The sequence below is a fragment of the Ursus americanus genome, chromosome 14 (assembly GCF_024610735.1).
Source record: "Ursus americanus isolate L20-20 chromosome 14, mUrsAme1.1.p, whole genome shotgun sequence".
In the NCBI taxonomy this organism is placed as follows: Eukaryota; Metazoa; Chordata; class Mammalia; order Carnivora; family Ursidae; genus Ursus; species Ursus americanus.
This window is the reverse complement of record NC_142140.1, coordinates 47,021,182-47,043,459: the sequence shown is the minus strand read 5'-3', so window position 1 is coordinate 47,043,459 and position 22,278 is coordinate 47,021,182. Positions and strand designations below refer to the sequence as shown.

The 22,278-nt window shown below is 40.6% G+C and overlaps 2 protein-coding genes across 2 annotated transcripts; one reads left to right on the top strand and one right to left on the bottom strand.

Annotated features, from left to right (window-relative positions):
• Window positions 1-490: 490 nt before the first annotated feature.
• On the bottom strand, window positions 491-1,423 carry LOC123792324 (olfactory receptor 7A5-like). The gene has a single exon (XM_087866654.1). It carries the CDS (start codon window positions 1,421-1,423, stop codon window positions 491-493), a length of 933 nt encoding a protein of 310 aa, XP_087722780.1.
• Window positions 1,424-11,586: 10,163 nt separating this feature from the next.
• On the top strand, window positions 11,587-12,540 carry LOC123792327 (olfactory receptor 7A5-like). Its single transcript, XM_045797488.2, has one exon. The coding sequence runs from the start codon at window positions 11,608-11,610 to the stop codon at window positions 12,538-12,540; it is 933 nt and encodes a 310-aa protein (XP_045653444.2). The 5' UTR covers window positions 11,587-11,607.
• The last annotated feature ends 9,738 nt before the right edge of the window (window positions 12,541-22,278 follow it).

Genomic DNA, 22,278 nt, shown 5'->3' with positions numbered 1-22,278 from the left:
TGAGAGACTCTAGGTGAAAACGGGGGTTTTGTGTTTTCATCTACAATAAAGTCATGTGAAGGGCTTCGTGGCCAACTGTAGATTCTTCCATATGAAGCATACAACTCATGATGTTCTTTTGGGAAATCTAGGGAAAACTTACTTGCATGATGTAAGTCATTTGGAATGAAAGTATTTTTAAGAAATCCAAGATGTCCCATGTAACATACAGAGATTTCCAGGCATTTGTGATTCAAGATTGGGGAAAACATTAGGAATATATGAAACTGGACAAAGGGGAAACTGTGTGTGTATCAGACAGAGCATAAGCTTAATTAAGTGAATCACTTAAATGTATGGAGAAGTTGAATTCAAACAAATGGAATTTCCAGGAAATAAATAGAAGGAGCAGATTCTACTTCCATAGGCTGGTTGATGAATAGCAGTTCCAGCTTTGAGGCTGTGACCCCTGCAATCATGGGCACTTCTTCAGCCACAGGACCATTGACCTTTACATCACTGGAACCCCAATGATTCTTTTCAGAGCCCTCTTTATGTCTGTGTTCCTCAGGCTGTAGATGAAGGGGTTCAGCATGGGCGTCACCACCGTGTACATCACCGAGGCCACTGCACTTGCGTAGGAGCTCTGGGGAGCAGCAGAGCTAAGGTACACTCCTAGGCCTGTACAATAAAATAAGGAGACAACTGAGAGGTGAGAGGCACAGGTGGAAAATGCTTTATACTTGCCCAGGGCTGATGATATTCCATGTATGGTGGAAACAATCTTAGAGTAAGTGTAAAGGATCCCAGTCAGGGGAGCACCACCCAGAAGCACAATTAGAAAATACATCAACATGTCATTAAGAAAGGGGTCTGAACAGGCAAGTTGGATGATCTGATTGAGTTCACAGAAAAAATGGGGAATTTCCACCTCTGTACGGAAGGACAGCCGCAACAGCATTGAGCTCTGTAACAAGGAATTCAGAACACTGATGATCCAGGACACCAGAACCAGGAGTCCACAGAGCCGGGGGTTCATGATGACCAAGTAGTGCAGGGGGTGACAGATGGCCACACAGCGGTCATAAGCTATCACACTCAGGAGTAAATTGTCCAGGCATCCAAACACAATGAAAAAAAAAATCTGCATGATGCAGCCTTCATAGGTTATGACCTTGCTCTGAGTCTGGATGTTCCACAGCATCTTGGGGATGGTGGTGGAGGTGAAACAGATATCTACAAAGGACAGGTTGGCCAGGAAGAAGTACATGGGGGTGTGGAGGTGGGAGTCTGAGCTGACGGCCAGGATGAGGAGCAGGTTTCCAAACACAGTGATCAGGTACATGGAGAGGAAAAGCCCAAATATGAGGGGCTGCAGTTCTGGTTTCTCTGAAAATCCCAGAAGAAGAAACTCTGAAATTTGTGTATCATTTCCTGGTTCCATGGAGGTGACTACCAGGAAAAAAAAAAAAAAACACAATAATTTTCGCAAATAGGCTTCATTTACTTATTTATTACATTTATTTTTTTCATTTTTAGGTTTTTATTTAAATTCCAGTTAGTTAGCAGAAAGTGTACTATTAGTTTTAGGTGCACAAAACAGTGATTCAATACAACCATATAACACCCGGCGCTCACTACAAGTGCCCTCCTCGATCTCCATCACCTATTTCCCCCCATCCTCCACCATCTCTCCTCTGGTAACCAGGAGTGTGTCTCTGTGATTGAGAGTCTGTTTCTTGGTTTGCCTCTCTCTCTTTCTTTTTCCCTTTGCTTATTTGCTTTGTTTCTTAAATTCCACAGATGACTGAAATCATGTGTCACTTGTCTTTCTCTGACTGACTTATTTCACTTAGCACACTACTCTCTAGCGCCATCTGTGTCATTGCAAATGGCAAAATTTCATTCTCTTTTAGGCTGAATACTATTCCATTTTCTATGTATATACCACTTATTCTTTATCCATTCCTCTATCCTGGACACCTGGGTTGCTTCCATGGTTTGGCTATTACAGAGAATGCTGCTATAAACATTGGGGAGCATGCAACCCATTTGAATTAGTGTTTTTGTATTCTTGGGTAAATACCTAGCAGTGGAATTGCTGGATCATAGGGTTGTTCTATTTTTAACTTTCTGAGGAAATTCCATACTGTTTTCTGGAGCACCTGCCCTAGTCTGAATTCCTACCAACAGTGCAAGAGGGTTCCTCTTGTCCACATCCGCTCCAACACCTCTTGTTTCCTGTGTTGTTAATTTCAGCCATGGTGACAGGTGTGAGGTGTTACGTCATTGCAGTTTTGATTTGTGTTTCCCTGATGATGAGAGATTTTGAGCATCTTTTCACGTGTCTGTTGTCCATCTGTATGTCTTCTTTGGAAAAGTGTCTATTCGTGTCTTCTGCACATTTCTTAACTGGATTATTTGTGCTTTGGGTGTTGAGTTTCGAAACTTCTTTATAGATTTTGGATACTAACACTTTATCAGAAATATCATTTGCAAATATCTTTTCCCATTACTGCAGGTTGCACTACTAGGTATTTACCCAAAGGATACAAAAGTACTAATCAAAGGGGTTCATGCACCCTGATGTTTATAGCAGTGGTATCAACAATAGCCCATCTATGGAGAGAGCCCAAATGTCCATCAACTGATGAATGGATAAAGGAGATGTGGTGCATATATATAAAGGAATAATACTCAGCCACCTAAAGGAATGAAATCTTGCCATTTACACTGACCTGGATGGAGTTAGAAAGTATCATGGTAACTTAAATTAGCCAGAGAAAGACAAATACTATATAATTTCACTTGTGTGTGGAATTTTAGAAACAAAGCAAATGAACATAGAGAGGGAAAAAGGAGAGACAAACTAGGAAGCCGACCCTTAACTATAGAGAACAAACTTAGGGGTGTTGGAGAGAGGTGGGGGGGGGATAGGTGAAATAGTTGATGGGGGTGAAGGAGGGCACTTGTGGTGATGAGCACCAGGTGTTGTATGGAAGTGTTGAATCACTAAATTCTACATCTGACACTAATATTGCTCTGTATGTTTACTAACTGGAATTTAAAGAAAAACATGGAGAAAAAAGAAGTCTATACAATCCAATGATGAAGAAAGAAGATAGATATAATTTTTATAAAAATAAAATCATGTGCCATGTCAGACGGTGACAGGTGGTATAAAGGGAAAAAAAAAGTCGGTATAAAAACGACTGGATGGGGAGGGTGCTAAGTTTTAATAGGAGTTCAGGAAGACCTGCAAAGAAGGTGACATTTTAACAGAGGCTTCAAGAAAGATGAAGCAGGAAGCAGGAGGATATCTGGGGGAGGTGTGTGCCCTGCAGGGAAAGCAGAGCAAAGGCCCTGCAGAAGGCACTTACTGCAGATCTGCAGATCTCAACATGCGGTCAGTGCGGTGAGGGAATGAGCAAGAGGAAGAGAGATGAGAAGTGGTGGCAGAGAATGTTGAGGACCGAGGTGGCTTTCCTGCCACTGATGGAACTTCAAGACACAGGGAGTCCTTCCTTCACATGGTGTTCTTTGCATTCTATTACTTGTATTCCTAGGAGTTGTGGGAATGGAGATAGGTCCCTTCCTAATTTCCATTGTTGGTGAACATTCTGGCACTTAAGGGTCACATATTGGAATATATGAACTCGGGTACCATTGCCCTGAAGACTGCTCATGCCCCACAACACACACGCACACACACACACACACACACACACACACACACTCACACACACACTCACACACAGATGCACAGAGTGCATTCTGATCTCCTGGCACTGTGTTACTATCATGCTTTTCTCACCCCAGCCACAATAATGTTGAAAGAATGATAGAAGGCAAGCAGTCAAGAAAACAGAAGGGGAAATGAAACATGAGAGACTATGGACTCTGGGAAACAAACTGAGGGCTTCAGAGGGGAGGGGGTGGGGGAATGTGATAGGCTGGTGATGGGTAGTAAGGAGGGCATGTATTGCATGGTGCAATACGCAAGTAATGAATCATGGAACTTTACATCAAAAACTAGGGATGTACTGTATGGTGACTAACATAATAAAATAAAAAAAAATTATTATTAAAAAAAAGAAGAAGGCAAGCAGTCAACATCAGATTACCTTTACTCTGAAGACAGTGTAAATAGCACTTAAATTCTAGTTAGTAAGCCTCCCAAGAACATGGAAACATGCACTCCACTTTAATACAATAATCTTGTGTCCTATATTAAAGAAACATAAAAAAGCAATTCCAGAAACACAGAGAGGAAAGAAAAGGACACAAGAGGGCAGAGATCTAATAAGCTCAGGGGGTCCCTGAGAGAGGGTGATCAGCAGAAATCTTCCCTGGTTCTGGCAGCATTCCAGCCCCATTTCACATCCCCTGATGCCCAGAATATTTAACAAAGAAGAAAAAAAATGCATCAAACAAGAAAGGAGTGGTATTTTTATGATATCAAGATATTTTAGTCATTGAATATCCCTGTAGAAAAATGTGCTAAGGGAATAAACCTGCAATTTACAACAGAAAGTACACAATATAGGATAATAGAAGGGTTTTTTAAAAAGATGAAATAATAAGAGATTTTCCAAATGATTTTAAATGCAAAACTTTTGGAATCAGACAACCAGGTTTTGAATGTCAGATCTACCACATATAAGCTGTTTGAACTTGGGAGAGACAAGCAATCCATTCCAAATGTGAATGTCTTTACTGAACTAGTGGGGATAGCAGCATCTGTCTCCTAGGGTGACAGACAGCGGTCCTTAGTATGTGTAAAAAGCTTACCATATAGTTCCTTCCTGTAAGTAAATGAGTGATTATCACACAAGTGAAGAGATTTGGCTGAGTTTTTTCTTCCACCTCATACACATTCCCATAGTTTCCACACCTCTTGGTAATGAAGCATTACAAAGTGAAGCTAGTTAGCTTACCCCTTTTTGCATATGAAACACAATTTTATGGGAATACTCACCTTGACAGAAGATGCTGAGAAGTGGATGTAAATAGAGAACTGCTGTTGCAAGGAAATAGCTGCCTGCATGGGTCTGGGGCTTTCCATAAATACGGAACACGCTCAAAAACACACATCTTAGAAAGTTCACAGCTCACATCTCCATTCCAATACTCTGTTTTCCTGCTTCCCTTAGCTGCAAACTCCTTGGATATGTTCTAATTTCCCTGGAACCACTTTAGGTCTTCCGGTTCCTTCCCCCTCCTCATCCAACTGTGTTTCCATTCCCACCACGTGTTGTCAACAGTGATGCCTGTATTGCTGAGACCAGTGGACACTTCTCTTTTGAACACATTACATAAATTAATTAATGAGCCTACCTAGTCTCAGGTGACCTCATGTAAAACTTCTCAGATTCCATTCTCTCCAATCCTTTCCTGAAATACCTGCTGAGCTCTCAGACTCACCTGGGTGGGGTCTGTAAGATGAAGGTCTCCATCTCAAGGTCCCAATTTCTCCCTTGATGGTTGATAATGGAGACCAAAGTTCTGTTCCCAGCCAGGACAGCAGGAAGCAGTGAAGCGCGGGTCCCCCAGCCAGACTTAGGAACCCAAAAGCAACAACCATGTCCCGGCCAGTCCAAGGATTCACATGCTGAAGTTCTGAAGCAGAGGAGATATTTACAGCTCCCTGTGTCTGCTCACTAGGCACTGTTTCCATTGTTACTCCCTCCTCAGAGCACTGCATTCCCTGTGGGCCACTGGTCTGGATAGAAAGGAAACTTTTCCTGCTAAGACTCTGTTCCTGGGAGACCAGAGTAGAAGTCAGGTGAATCCAGTTTGCATTCCTCCTTCTCATGAACTTGCCTGCCTTCCAGAGATCTAACCTCCTTGCACTTTCCCTTAACCTTGAGATGATATTGAATTGTTTTAGTTGAGGGTTTGCTTTACTAATTATAGCTTTGGGGTGATGTTAATAAATAAGCCATGTGATCTTTTTCATGTTTGGTTTTGAAAGAAAATTCCAAGTATCCACCTTAAAGTCTGAAATAAATTCTGTGTTTGTTCCCTCAAAGGGAGGGCCCCTGAACTGATATCAAAAATGCCTCTGACAAAGACTTTAGTAGGCAGAATAATGTCCGCAAGATATTTCCACATCTTAATCTACAGAATCTCTGGGTATGTCTTGTGTATTCAAGGGAGAATTAAGGTTGCAAATAGTATTAACATTACTGGTCAGCTGACCTAGGATAAAGTTATTCTGATGATCCAGGTGAGCTCAATAGATCAGAAGGGACTTCAAATGTGGAAGAGGGAGGCAGAAGACTTGGAGTCGGAGAGAGATCTCGAGATGCTATGTTGCTGGCTTTGAAGATAAAGGGAGGGCACATGAGTCAGGGAGTACAGGTGGCTCTAAAGATGAAATAGGCAAGAAAACCTGTTCTCCCCCAGACCTTCAGACTGAGCTCTTCTCTGCAGACAGAGTGATTTTAGTGTAGGGAGACTTATTTCAGACTTCTGACTTCCAGAACTATCAGAAAATAAATGGTGTCATCATGAGCTTAGGAAAGATGGTCACAGTAGTTCCTGAGGGAGAGCCTGCTCTGTGCCAGGGAATTTCCCGTGAGCTCTAAAATTTTACTAAGTTCTCAGACCAAATCTTTAGATGTAAACCTCCAGTTTACAGGTTAGGGAACAAAGGCTTCCAAGGTTCATTTCCTTTCCTGAGGGAAAAGAGACACATGCAAACTTGTCTGACCACCTAAGGTCAGATCTGAGGTGGGTGGGCGGATTCTGGGGGAAGAAGAACGCACCTGACTCTGACACTGGACCACAGCCTTAACACACAAACATGTGTACAGACCAAGACAGGCAGCATCAATGACTGGGAGCTAGTTACAAACGCAGACTCTCTGGGTCACACTTGACATGCCAAATTAGTAACAGCACTTCCCAAGTTATGACAGTCAATAATTTATCCAGACATTTTCAAGTCATCTGGAGGCAAAATCATCCCTGGTTGAGAACCACTGGCCCATCTCATTGCATTCAAGTCAAAGCACATCCATTCATAATGACCCAGTTCATAATTCTGGGTTGTTCACTCAACCCTTTCAAGTCACATTTCTACAAATGCGGAATGAGGCTCATCATTTTATGGTCCTCATAGAATGCCTTTTGCAAAATATAAATGAGACAATCCATATATGATTATGAGCTCAACCCAGTGCATTAAACAGTCTAAAGAGATCTTTTATAACATCAAATGTTTTATAAGTGAAGGACTAAATGTCATATTTTAATCTGTATGAAAAACAGCAAACTCTTAATTGATTTGTCAAAAGAATTATGAATCCAAGGGTTGTTGTGCCCATGGTTTTATATCAAAAGAACTCACTTTTGCTTGTTGGAGAAGGAAGACCAATTTTCTAAGGCTATGAGGAGGTGTTCTCCCACCAGAAGTCAATGTTTTACAGACCCAGAAACATGGTCAAGAAAAGTTCCTCAGCCTTAGATTTGGAAAAAAACTTTCACTCAGGTCTGTGGAAGGTTTCAGTGTTGGAGCTCTGGAAGCTAGGGAAGTTCAGGAAGGAGTAGTAAACATTGGATGCACCTGAATTCTAACCTGGTCTCTTGGGAACAGAGAATCTATAGGAAAAAATTCCATTCTGTCCAGATAAGTTCCCATGGGGAGATGTGCTCAGGGGTTGGAGTAATAATGGTAAATGTGTCTAATGAGCAGGTATAGGAAACAGATACAGCAAACACAGGAGCTGTAAATATCCCCTCTGCTACAGCCCCTGGGCATGTTCAACCTTGAGCTGGAGGAAACATAGTTTTTGCATTTGGAGTCCTAAGTCTGCTGGGGGACCCATGCTTCACTCCTTCCTGCTGTCCTGTCTGGGGACAGAGCATTGTTCTCCATCATCAACCATCCAGGGAGGAATTTGGACCTCCACATGGAGGCCTCCCTCTCAGATACCCCATCCAGGTGAGTCTCAGAGCTCAGTAGTTATGTCAGGAAAGGGTCAGAGAGAATAGAAGCTGAAAGCTTTTACCTGAGGTCACCTGACTGTCTAACCAGTGAAGCCTGGGGCTAAGAGACCATTGTGTTTGTGGTTTGTTCATTTTTTTTTTTTTTTGGTGTGGTGAACTCATTCATTTATAATCAACTTATTTAATATATTAAAAAAAATGTCTGTTGAACTTAGCATGAAAATGATTTGCTATGCACCCTGACTATGTACAATGAACTCTGATATTTTCTATTGTGCTTTATTCTATTCTATTCTTTTTAAAAAATTTTTATTTAAATTCAATTAATTAACTAGTCTATTGTTAGTTTCAGAGTAGAGTTTAGTGATTCATCATTTGCATACAACACCCAGTGCTCATTACTTCAGTGCCCTCCTTAATGCTCATCACCCAGTTACCCCATCCCCCTACCGTCCTTGCCCCCAGCAACCCTCAGTTTGTTTCCTGGAGTTCACCATCTTTTATGGTTTGTCTACCTCTCTGATTTCCTCTTATTTCATTTTCCACTCCCTCCCTCTATGATCCTCTGTTGTTCTTGTTTTTTACCATAATTTTTATTACGTTATGTCAGTCACCATACAGTACAACCCTAGTTTTTGATGTAAAGTTCCATGATTCATTACTTGCGTGTAACACCCAGTGCTCCATGCAATATGTGCCCTCCTTAATAGCCATCACCGGCCTATCCCATCCCCCACCCCCTACCCCTCTGAAGCCCTCAGTTTGTTTCTCAGAGTCCATAGTCTCTCATGGTTCATTCCCCCTTCTGTTTTGTTTCTTAAATTCCACATGACTGAAATCATATGATAATTGTCTTTCTCTGATTGATTTATTTCGCTTAGCATAATACCTTCTAGTTCCATCCATGTCATTGCAAATGGTAAGATTTCGTTCTCCTTGATGGCTCAGTAATATTCCTATATATATATATATATATATATATATATATATATATATATATATATATATATATATATAATTCTTTATATTCTTTATCCATTTACCTATTCATACAAACCACATTTCTCTCCCATGTCCTCCATCCCTGTGCTAGTGGCTCCCTGCTTCTGTTCTCTCATCACTGGCAACTTCTGTGAGCACAGATTCTCTCATTCCTTCATGCAATATGTATTTATTCCTACTGTTCCCAACCAAACTATGTCAGGGGGTAGTCAAGAGTCTGTATAACACACCCCAGGGCACTCAGAGTTCAGCAGGGAAACATACATAGAATTAAATAAAAGTTACACAGCGATAACTCCCACATGTAAATTACTGCAAGAGAAAGTGTCCTTTCTTGTGGAAATGTTAAAACAAAACAAAAGAATACAAAACAAACATTCGTGAAGGAGATGACTCCTTGCAGTCTGAAAGAGGTGAAGGGATTGTGAAGATAGAGAGGAGGTGAATAATCCCTAAGAGACCAGTGAGCGACTCCAAGCAGAAGGCAACAGGTACATGGAGTCTCTGAGCCTGGAGACTGGGGCTTCAGGTGAAGCTACAACTCAAGTTCGGTGTTTGTGACATGGATGTGGGCGAGGCAGCATGAGTGGGAATTTGGGGTTCAGTCTCCAGCGGGGAGTCACGAGGAAGGGGTTAAGGTGGGGAGGTAGACAGTAACTTAAATGCAATATAGAAATATATTTCCGGGTAAATGTGAATATTGGCTAGAGGGTGCCAGCCTGTGGTAGGTAGAGAGCCAACAAGGAGCTGAAAGAAGGCTGTGGAACTGGACACCCAGACGTGAGGGAGCAATGGGGACATTGGAGAGAAGAAAAAACTCAGCCAAATCTCATCGCCAGTGATAAGCACTCATTATCAACAAGAGGGAACTATGCTAAGCTCTTTACATATATTTCCTAACTCTGCCAACCACTTTGAGATGACGGACACCTCTAGCCCTACTATTTTGGAGGGGTGATATTAACATTTAGAACAGTTTGGCCCTCCAAGTTCAAATAGAAAATATGCAGAGATTTAAAATAAAAATCTGAGTTTCTGATTATAAAAGTTTTGCATTTTATATCATTTAGAAAAGTTCTTTTAGCAAATAATCTTTCAACATCCCCCATTTTTGTTGTACTGTGTGTATTTCCTTTTGTGAGTTGTGAGTGTCTTCCCCTTGCTTGTTATTCTGGTGGGATGTTCAGTGGGTCAGATGACCTGATAGTGTAAAATCCTCTCTACTCTTTCTTTTGGATAAATCACCTTTTGCTGCTTCATTGTTCTGGCCATCTAGGAGCTGTAACTGGGGTTGGAATGTTGCCAGAACCAAGGACCTTTGCTCCTCCTCACCATATCTAGGGGCCCCCTGAGCTTATTATATCTTTCTCCCCACTTTCCTTGCTCAAAATTTTTGCAACTGATTTTTTTGTTTCTTTTTATTTATTTATTTATTTATTTATTTATTTATTTATTTAAGAGAGAAGAAGAGGGGGAGATAGAAGAGATCACAAGCAGGGGGAGTGGGAGAGGGAGAATCAGACTCCCTGCTAATGTGTGGCTTGAACCCAGGACCCAAGGATCATGACCTGAGCTGAATGCAGATGTTTAACCAACTGAGGCACACAGGTGCCCCTTTTATGTTTCTTTAAATACTGGACACAAAATGATCCTATTAAAATGGAGACCCATGATCACAGGCTCATGGGAGATTAAACTCCTGGAATTTGTAGGCAGTTTGACATTTTTAGGAGAAAGACAATTGGATATCTGCAGCTTGCCATGTGTCCTGTTTGCCTAATTATTGTGGTGGAGGTGACAATAGCCTGGTAGTGATTTTTAAACCAATAAATGAACAAATGTAAAGCAGAATGGTGAAGGGTAGTGAGAGATACAGGCTTTCAGTTAAAGAATGATTGAGTCATGGGAATAAAAGGCACAGCCTAGGGACTATAGTCAGTAATATTGTCATAGTGTTGTGTGGTGACAGATGGCAGCTCCACATGTGTTGAGCAGGGTGTAACGTTTAAATTGTTGAGTCACTGTGTTGTACACCCAAAACCAATGTAACATTGTATGTCAACCACACAGGATTTAAAAATTAACTTAAAAAACTCAAGTATTTTCTCAGAGCCTTTGTACTGGTTGTTCTCTCTGATGGGCACACATTTCCCCAGGTAACTTGGTGTCTCCTGCTGTCTCCTCCGTGAAGGAGGCCTTGTGTAAACATGGGCTGGTCTGCCCAAGCAACCTGTGGAAACTAACACCTCCATCCACTCTTTCCTTTTATCCCACTTTGTATTTCTTCATAGCACCTGTCACCTTCTGATATTCTATCCGATCTTTATCTGCTTATCTTCTCCACCACTGAATGTGCAGACACTTGTTTCCTGACACCGGTACTCTTTGCCTGGAGGTCAGTCAGTACTCAAGTTTATCCCTCAAGCGTGCGGCAGAATTTCTCATTGAAAGTATAAAATATATGAGTACTTGGGGGAAAGGCCAAGGGTGGGATGCACGTTCCTATTCAGAGCTGGGAAGGTCTTGAGAGGGGACAGATTTCATATAAAACCTATGGAAATTGACTTTGTGAATGTAAAATAAAAATTGTGGAATTTCAATGATATTTGTAATGTTCATTATAGAGAAAATTAGTCATGTTATTTTTTGTTCCCCGGTAGTGACCTCCACCACATGGAACCAGGAAATGATACACAAATGTCGGTGTTTCTTCTTCTGGGATTATCAGGGGAACCAGAACTGCAGCCCCTCATATTTGGGCTTTTCCTCTCCATGTACCTGATCACTGTGTTTGGAAACCTGCTCCTCATCCTGGCCGTCAGTTCTGACTCCCACCTCCACACCCCCATGTACTTCTTCCTGGCCAACCTGTCCTTTGTAGACATCTGTTTCACCTCCACCACCGTCCCCAAGATGCTGTGGAACATCCAGACTCAGAGACAAGTCATAACCTATGAAGGTTGCATCACTCAGATATACTTTTTCCTGCTCTTGGCTGGATTGGACAACTTCCTTCTGGCTGTGATGGCCTATGATCGCTTTGTGGCCATCTGTCACCCCCTGCACTACACGGTCATCATGAAACCCACCTACTGTGTACTGTTGATTCTGGTGTCCTGGACGATGAGTGCCCTGAATTCCTTAATACAAAGTTTAATGGTGTCATGGCTGTCTTTCTGTAGATTGGTGGAAATCTCCCACTTTTTCTGTGAAATCAATCAGGTGGTCCAACTTGCTTGTTCTGACAAGTTTCTTAATGACACGGTGATGCATTTTGCAGTTGCATTGTTGGGTGGTGCTTCCCTGACTGGGATTCTTTATTCTTACTCTAAGATCGTTTCCTCTATATTTCGAATATCATCAATTCAGGGCAAGTATAAAGCATTTTCCACCTGTGCATTTCACCTCTCACTTGTCTCCTTATTCTATTGTACAATCCTAGGAGTGTACCTGAGCTCTGCTGCTCCCCAGAGCTCCCACGCAAGTGCATTGGCCTCAGTGATGTACACGGTGGTCACACCCATGCTGAACCCCTTCATCTACAGCCTGAGGAACAGAGACATAAATGGGGCTCTGAAAAGAATCGCTGGGGTTCCAATGTTGTAATAAGTGCCCATGATTGCAGGGCTTACAGACTTGGAGGCAGTAACTATTATTTTTTATCAGACTATGGAAATAGAATCTGTTCCTTCTATTTATTTCCTGGAATTTCCATTTGTTTGAATTCATTTTCTCCACACACTTAGGTAACTCACTTTATTAAGGTTTCACTCTGTCTAATACACAGTTTCCCCTTTGTCCATTTTCGGCTGTTCCCAATATTGTCCCCAACTTTGTGTCACAAATGCCTGGAACTTTCTGTATCTTACTTACATGGGACATGTTGGATTTCTTAAAGTAATTTCACTTCAAATGACTTATATCATGCCAAGTACATTTTCCCTAGATTTCTCCTAATAATAATCATGAGTTGCATTCTCCATATGGAAGAATCTACACTTGGCCACTAAGCCCTTTATATAACTTCATTGTAGAGGAGAATAAAAAACCCCAGTTTTCACCTAGGGTTTGTCAATCTTGTTACATCCCTACCATCATTCCTCTTCCTGATAACGTGGACTCTAATACTGTCCCCTTTAAGTCTCAGTCTCCTCACAGGGATGGTCAGGTTAGGAAAGCCTGGGCACCCCCTGCACCCCTGTGCTTGTGGTCATTCCCACAGATGCTTCCCTGACCAGAGCCTCTGCTGTGGCTGCACCAGCCCTTGGGTTCTTACTGTGACTGCAAGACAGGCTTCTGCAGCACCCATCAGAGACTCTAACAAAACCAGGTTTAGTACTCACAGGTCCTGGAGGGCAGAGGCAGAAAAGTCTGGGGGGAGAGGGAGTGCAGAGTTTCAGAGAGAGATGAAGGCCAGACCTGGGGTCCTGCCTTTACTGGGGTCCATGGGAGGGTGGCTGGAAGTTTGCAGGTTCCCTCTCTATTTATGATTTTAAAACATAGGAGTGAAATTCTGGCACGGAAAGGGAAAGCGGGGTCACTCATATGTCAGTATTGAGGTTACCCGGGGCTTTCTGAGGAGGTGCTTCATGGCTGGAGCTGCCTGGCTGATAGTGTCCCACACATGACAATATGTTTATTCGCCATGGTCGTCCTTGAAATGGATGCCTCAGAACTCAAGCTTATTGTCAGGCACTTACTCTACAAACATGGTACCGTGTTTCTAACTCATCTTGTTTTATTCTATGTCCTGTGTGTCCAGAACGCCCACCATAGCCACTGGCAAAACCTGTTAGCAAGTATGTGTCTCCCAGTGCAGTCTACATGGAAATACAAATGTGAATAAATAGCGTGACCTCATATGTGTCAGTGTCAGAGATGACCGTAAACATGAGGATGCATTTTATTTGGGTTAATGCCCAGTAGTGTAATTACTGGATCATATGGTACTTCTATTTTCAGTTTTTTGAGGAACTTCTATTCTGTTTTCCACATTGGCTGCTCCAGTTTGCATTCCCACCAACAGTGTGCAAAGGTTTCTCTTACTCCACATCCCCAGCAAAACTTATTGTTCCTTGTGGCTTTCACTTTAGCCATTCTGACAGATGTGAGGTGATATCTCGTTGTGTTTTTGAATCCATTTCCCTGATGATGAGTGATTTTGAACATCTTTTCACGTGTCTGTTGGCCATTTGTGTGTCTTCTTGGGAGAAATGTTTTCATGTCTTCTGGCCACTTTTAAATTTAATTATTATGTATTTACTTTTTTAGTGTTGAGTTGTATAAGTTCTTTATATATTTTGGATATTAACCCCTTGTTGGCTATATCACTCACAAATACCTTCTCTCATTCAGTAGGTTATCTTTTTGTTTGTTGATTGCTTCCTTCACTGTGGAAAAGCTTTTATTTTGATGTAGCCATTTGTAACATAGTTGGTTATAGAGGGTATAATGCTAGGTAAAATTGGTCAGTCACAGAAAAACAAATACTGTGTGATTTCACTCATATGTAGGATTTAGGAAGCAAAACAAACAAATAAAGAAAAAAGAGACAAACAAAAGAACAGACTCTTTAATATGGAGAAGAAAGTGGTGGTTGCCAGAGGGGAGATGGGTGGGAGAATGGGTGGCATAGGTGATGGCGATTAAGAGTACACTTATCGTGTTGAGCACTGAGTAATGTAGAGAATTGCTGAATCACTGTATTGCACGCCTGAAGCTAATATAAAACTGTATGTTAATTACACTGGAATTAAAATAATAAAAAACTTAAGAAATAAAAGCATGCAACATTTCACACCACCCATTTTATTACGATCCAAAATATTTCTTTTTCATGCTGTGCATGTATTGGGAAGCATGGAAGATTAGTGTCCACACCTGAAGGGGTTTATTCATTGAGGTGAAGGATTGCTTAGTTTCTTCTATGTTTTATCACAGGTATCTTACTGTTTCTACTTGAAAACTTCCACTGCTACCTGCTAATATGACTCTTTCTATTGTTCCATGAAATAACACCCTATTCCTAGTATTTCTAACAAATGCTAAGGGATAGAGAATGAGCAATATCAGTAGTGTCCATTGTGCACCTTCTTCCTACTCAGAAATCTCTTCCCCCTGCATGTCCAGAGGATGCTTCACACAAGAGCTGGATGTCCTGCTAGTCCTGTGGTTCAGAGTCACCGGTTCTTCTGCACAAACGTGCATGTCTTTTGTACTCTCAAAGTGACCTGGAAGGGAGCCCACATATAGTCACTTGTTCATCAAGTCATCGGAAATGAACGTGAGTAACAGAAAGATCATGACTCTTCTCCTTAATGTCAGATCATGTGCCACAAGTAAAAAGCAGTACATGTTCTAATTGCTTCAGATCTTTTCACTTGGATGATTGTGTCAGTCAGCTCTTGCTGTGTAACAGGCTGTCTTTGTCAAATGGGATAGCATAATACCTTAACAATCAAATGGAATTATGTGCTGGGTAGCGTTTCTGATCTCTGCTGGGTCCTCATGGGTCTGGAGTCAGGAGTGAATCTCTGTGTTGTGTTTATTTTTTTTTAAATATTTATTTATTTGAGATAGAGAGAGTAAGAGCAAGTGAGAGAGAGAGAGAGAGAGAGAGAGCGAGCATGAGTAGGGGAGGTGCAGAGGGAGGAGGAGAACCAGGCTCTCCACTGAGCAGGGAGCCTGACACAGGGTCAATCCCAGGACCTTAGGATCATGACCTGAGCTGAAATCAAAAGTCAGATGCTCAACTGAATGAGCCACCCAGGTGCCCATCTACATTGGTTTCTAAGACTCATCCATGATGTTGTTTTTGGTTGTGGTGTTCTTCTGTCTTCAGGTAATATTGCCTCTTATTACTACATTTCCATATGTAGGTTAATCTTGTATTCATAGAAAAATTAGTTTATAATGTGAATTACTTAAATTTAATTCCGTTGTTCATATATCCATAGTGAACACCTGGCTTTCTTCCCCATTAGAAACGTATTTTTTTACCCCTCCTAAGTGAGTGTCAGCTACCTGTGCTCTAGATCGTACCCGCAGCCATGCACCATTAGGCTTGTTCCACTGAATCAATCATTGGTGTACAATTACAACAAATACCTGCATATGTGAAATGTACACATTGGTGAATTAAAGGAGCTCCACAAAAATGAAAAGTACATGCTGCAAGTTTCCATTTGTCTATGATATAAGACTGTACATAAGTTTTATCTGCTTTGGGAGGTAATTACTAAACATTTAAGCATCTCGAGCATCATATTCCCTATTTCTGAAGGTAACGTGGGATTCTAAACATGACTTCATAAGGCCATTGTGGGGAATGAATAAAATGTGTGGAACTTCCTTTTTTACTTCAAAGAAAACATTTGAGGGTAATGGTTGTGTCTTGGATACGTGTGTGTTTCCATACATTATCTTTCAAATAAGCTCATCACATGTGTTCACACACAGACGCATTTATGATCTCATCTTTTATGTTGAAAGGAATCTTGAGAAAGCTGGAGAGGATAGCACTAAAAAAGAATGAACTTTTAAATTTATGTGAAATAAAACGATGCAGAAATACAGACAAAGATTTAACCTACGATGGCTGACCTTAATTTTGATCATGAGTTTCTTTCCTATGTCACTGTCTCAGAGGTCCCATAGTCAGGTGCCACAAGGAACTCACTGCACCAAGTGATGGGGCAGAATATCTCCAAATCAATTTAAAATTTCTTTTCTACCTACTATGAGTTTTTAATGTAAGTTGTCCTTATCCAAGGTAAGCTGATGAGTGAATTGAGAAGCTTAAACTCCGTTACCTCAAATAATTGTGTTGACTATGCCCATATGAGAATCCGCCTGCCGCAGTAAAATATCCCCACACTCGTTGCTAAAAACAAACACACATGTGCTCTTACAGTTGCGGAGTCAGAAGCTTGGAAGGAGTCTCATCGGGCTAATAGCAAGATGTCTGCAGGCTGAGCTCCTTCTACAGGCTCAAGGGAGGATCTGTTGTTTGCTCTTCAATTCCAGTCTCTCTTGCTGGCCGCCTGCATTTCTGGGCGCATGGCCCTTCTTCCACCTTCAGAGACATCAGGGCCGCATTTTCAAAGTCTCTCTGACACAAACTCTTTTGTTGCTCTCGCCAACATTTGCAGGACTGTTGTGATTACCTTCATCCCACCTGGACAATCATAAGTAAGCATTTTATCTTTTTTAAAATTAATTAATTCTCAGAGTCCATAGTCTCTCATGGAGGGGGGTGGGGGTGTGGGATAGGTTGGTGATGGGTAGTAAGGAGGGCACATATTGCATGGTGCACTGGGTGTTATGCTCAACTAATGAATCATCAAACTTTACATCAAAAACCAGGGATGTACTGTATGGTGACTAACACAACATAATAAACAATTTAAAAAAATTTTTTAAAGAAACAATTAAAAAAATTAAAATGTCAAAAAGATAAGATAACTTTCAAGTTAGTAATTAAATAACATTCATTAATACTTAGAAAATTATTTCATGAAGAATATTAGCTGATACATGTTTTGTAGGGAAGTATTCTTTTTTTTCTGCATTTACATCTTTATTTTATTATTTTTAAGTATCAACAAATGTTATTTAATTACTAACTTGAAAGCAAGTATGCAATTGCCAACAATTTAATGCTGTCAAAGAGGATCAGAAGAAAGCATTCAGAGCTACAACACACAATATGTTAGTCTCGCAAAATATAAACAACTAAATCTAAAGTTGCAAAGGGTACGAAAAGCAAATGTTAAATAATAATCTATATAAGCCAGACTTTCATGTACCAAGGAGTGCAGATTACCTAAGAGTGAGCCTCTGTCGAAAATGACAATTGTTTTCTTTAAATAGTATAATTTTATATATTCATTTACAAACTATGTCAAAGCCAAGACTTCTCTGGTCATTAGCTACACAGAAGATAAAGATGCATAGATGCATGTGTTTGAATTCCTAGGGCCTTTCATAAATAAACTCCTGCATGCTTACATCTACTGAAATTTTAAGGTGCATTCTGAGGGAATTCAAACACTGAGACCTGGGACCACAATGTGAAGTGAAGCAACTCTACCCACAGAAACGGAACTGTGAATAAGGTACCCACGATATGTGTGCATGGGCAAAACTTGAGGCAGGTTCCTAAATAATAAAATGCTGTTAAATTTTTTAAGTTACTAATTAAAGAATTTTCTTTCTTTAAAAAATAAGATAAGATGACTGAACAGTATTTTTGTATTCTTTGGGTAAATACCTAGTAGTGCAATTGCTGGATCATAGGACACTTCTATTTTTAACTTTTTGAGGAAACTCCATGTTGTTTTTCAGAGTGGCTGTACCAGTTTGCATTCCCACCAACAGTGCTCGAGGGTTTCCCTTTCCCCACATCCTTGCCAATACCTGTTGTTTCTTGTGTTGGAATGAGGCTAGAGGTATCACAATTACAGACTTCAAGTTATATTACAAAGCCATAGTGATCAAAACAGTATGGTCCTGGCGCAAAAATAGACACATTGATCAATGGAACAGAATAGGAAACCAAAAATGGACCCACAACTACATGGTCAACTAATCTTTGTCAAAGCAGGAAGAATATCCAAAGGAAAAAAAGACAATCTCTTCAACACATAATGTTGGGGAAACTGGAGAACCACATGCAGAAGAATGAAACTCGACCACTTTCTGACAGCATACACAAAAATAAACTCAAAATGGATGAAAGACCTAAATGTGAGACAGGAATCGCATCAAAATCCTAGAGAACACAGGCAGCAACTGCTTCAACATCGACCCTAGCAGCTTCTTACTAGATATGTCTTCTGAGGCAAAGGAGACAAAAGTAAAAATAACCTGTTTGGACTTCATAAAAGAAACAAAGATAAATGTCCCCTTAATCCACTTTGTCTATTTTCCCCGTCCCCCTGCACATCTCTTCTCTGGCAACCATCATTTGTTCTCTATATTTAAGAATTTCTTTCTTTTGTTTTTCTCTTTTTTTCCCCTGCTTGTTTGTTTTGTTTCTTAAATACTAGTTATCAGTGAAATTCTATGGTATTTGTCTTTCTCTGACTGATTTATTTCACTTAGCATTATACCCTCTAGGTCCATCCATGTTGATGCAAATGGGAAGAACTTATTCTTTTTGGTGACTGAATATATATATATCCCATTGTATATATATGTACCACATCTTCTTTATCCATTCATCTATTGATGGACACTTACAATATCTAGGATATTGTAAATAATGCTATGAATAAACATAAGGGTGCGTATATCTTTTCCAATTAATGTTTTTGTTTTCTTTGGGTAAACATCCAGTAGCACAATTACAGAATCATATGTTAATTCTATTTTTAATTAATACCGTGTTCCACAGTGGCTTCACCAATATGCATTTTCACCAACAGTACACAAGGGTCCCAATTTTTCCAACCCTCACTAATCTTTTTATCTGAAGGTAAGTTGATTGACAACCCTGTTCAATCTGTAAACTTAATTCTCCCTTGCTACAAACAATAACATTTGCGTAAGTACTGGGGATGAGGATGGGCATGTATTTGGGAGGCCCTTATTCTGCTTTCTAAAAAAGTTCTTTTCAGAAGTGTATTAATTTGTGTCACTCAAGGACCTGTACATAAAAGAAACAAACACAGAATTTACATAGCCTCTATAATGAGTGAATACATGATTTCTTCAAAATTACATGCAGCTATAATTTTTGGTGCAGAAGACCTAAAACACCCTACACCTAACTCTAACGCAGGATCACAGCCTTGCTAAGCAAAGAGTGGTCCACAGACCAGGACCTGAACATCAACAGCAACTGCGAGCTTGCTAGAAACGCAGAATCTCTGTGCTACTCAGACCTGTGGTCAGATTCTGCATTTGTAGTGGGATCCGTGTGGATTCATGGACACCTTGTAGACAATTTGAAGTTGGAGAAGTGCTGGTCTAGAATAGGTCTTCTCACTTGTTTCCTTTGACATATGGGACAGTGTAATTCTATTTTGGGAGGGTGCTTTCTTGTGGATGTAGGTGTTCAGAGCATGAGACCTTACCAGACATCTGCAGAGTAAAATTCACTCCTGGTTGAGAACCACTGCCCCAGAGCTTGAGAACTAGAAGCTTCCTGAGAGAATCACACTCAATCCCTACCACATACTCAGCTATTAACTTCAGGCAGATCACTAGACACCACCAAGAGTCATTTCTGCATAGAGAATGGAGTCAGGCAATGTACTTCTCAGGAATAACATGTTTACAAAAATTAAATCCAACAATCCATCTAGGGTGCTCAGGACAAGTGATAGTACATACAAACACCTAAGTATATGTCTTATAATTAGCAAATGTTTTATAACAAGTGACTAAGTGACAGCTTTTAATTTGAAATGAAGTGATTCTTTTTTTAAGATTTATTTATTTATTTTAGAGAGACAGAGCTCACATGAGTGGGGAAGGGACAGAGGGACAGGGAGAGAGAGAACCCTTAAGATGACTCCCAGATAAGCACAGAGCCCAGTGCTGGGCTCAATCCCAGGACCGTGAGACCATGACCTGAGTCAAAATCAAGAGCTAGCTGCCTAACCAACTGAGGGACTCAGGCACCCCTGATGTAAGAAATATTAATTGTAATTGCACAAGTCTCTTGCAGACAAAGAGGTTTATTATCAGAAAAACCCACTTCTCCACCATACTGAAAAGAAGAATAAACCCCATCTGGAGATAGCAGGGTGAGTCCCCACCACGTGTCAATGCTTTGAAGATAAAGAAACCTAATCCAGGTAGGTTCCTTGGTCATAGACTTGGAGAAAAGTGTAACTTGGAGCTGAGATAAAATGCTAGGAGATCCACATATCAAAAAGGGGGCAAGGTCAAGGGAAGGGAATGAAAACCCCCAACTGGTTTCACTGTTTTTTTTTTTTTTAAGATTTTATGTATTTATTTGACAGAGAGAGAGACAGCCAGCGAGAGAGGGAACACAAGCAGGGGGAGTGGGAGAGGAAGAAGCAGGCTCCCTGGTGTGGGGCTCAATCCCAGGACCCTGGGATCAGGCCCTGGGCCGAAGGCAGACGCTTAATGACTGAGCCACCCAGGTGCCCCTGGATTCACTGTTTTTAAACGGGTCTTTTGGAAACAGAAATTCATTAGAGAAATGTCCTTTGTGTGCCAGTTTTCCACCGGGAATAATGTTGGAGTCACAAGAGGGAAATATACCTAATGAGCAGATACAGAGAGCTGTCAATACGTCCTCCAGTCTCTCAGCCTGTGCAACCTTGGATGGGAAGGTCCATGCTTTTCATCTGTTTGTTCTAACTCCTAATTCTGGCTGGGGCCAAAGCTTCACTTCTTCCTGCTGCCTCGGCTAAGGACAGAGCTTCAGTATCATCTGTTGTCCAGGGAGGAATTCAGACTTCCACAAGGACAGCTTCCTGTCAGACACCCCAGCCAGGTGAGTCCAACACCCCAGTGGACCATGGATGATAGGGTCAGAGAGAATGGAAGCCAAGAACATTGACCCATCACCACCTGAGAGCCAATTCAACACAGCCTAGAACGAGTGATCACTTTATTTGTATTTGATTAATTAACTAATTAATCTATTCAATGCTAATGTCAATTTCACAGAGTGACTGCTATTCACATTTTTAAGGTCTTCCATATTATTATTTTTATAATAATATTTTTTTATTGTGTTAGTCACCATACAGTACATCCCTGGTTTTTGATGTAAAGTTCCATGATTCATTAGTCAAAGTATGTTCACCAACAGACCCAAATATTCTTAGTTTATTTGCAGTAAGAAGCAAAAGCAGAAACCTATATCCAATAATCAATGCTTTAGCACTTTATATTATTTGTAGAAGACCTAGATGTCCAATGAATTTAATCCCAATTTATCATCCAAGCAAAACTTTAAAGTTTCACGTCACTAGAGACTTTGAATGAAAGCTATATTAACAATTACCATGACTTTGAGACAGAAAATTAACCATCATTTTAAGCCATCTTTTTGCTGACAAATTGCAACAGAGATCATGTGCTTATTTTACCTTCAGTAAATCTTGGTAGAATAAGAGTTTCACATTTAATGCTGATAATTTTAAAGACGTCTCTATCTTACTTAAACCAACAAACTTAAATTCACATAAATGCTGAATTATGTTCCACCTGGATTCTCTTATATATTTTATTTTATTTTTTTATAATAACTTTTTATTATATTATGTTAGTCACCATAGAGTACATCCCTAGTTTTTGATGTAAAGTTCCATGATTCATTACTTGTGTATAACACCCAGTGCACCATGCAATACGTGCCCT

Coding starts and splice junctions, on each gene's coding strand:
- LOC123792327 (XM_045797488.2), top strand. CDS start 11,608: ATGGAACCAGGAAATGATACACAAATGTCGGTGTTTCTTCTTCTGGGA.
- LOC123792324 (XM_087866654.1), bottom strand. CDS start 1,423: ATGGAACCAGGAAATGATACACAAATTTCAGAGTTTCTTCTTCTGGGA.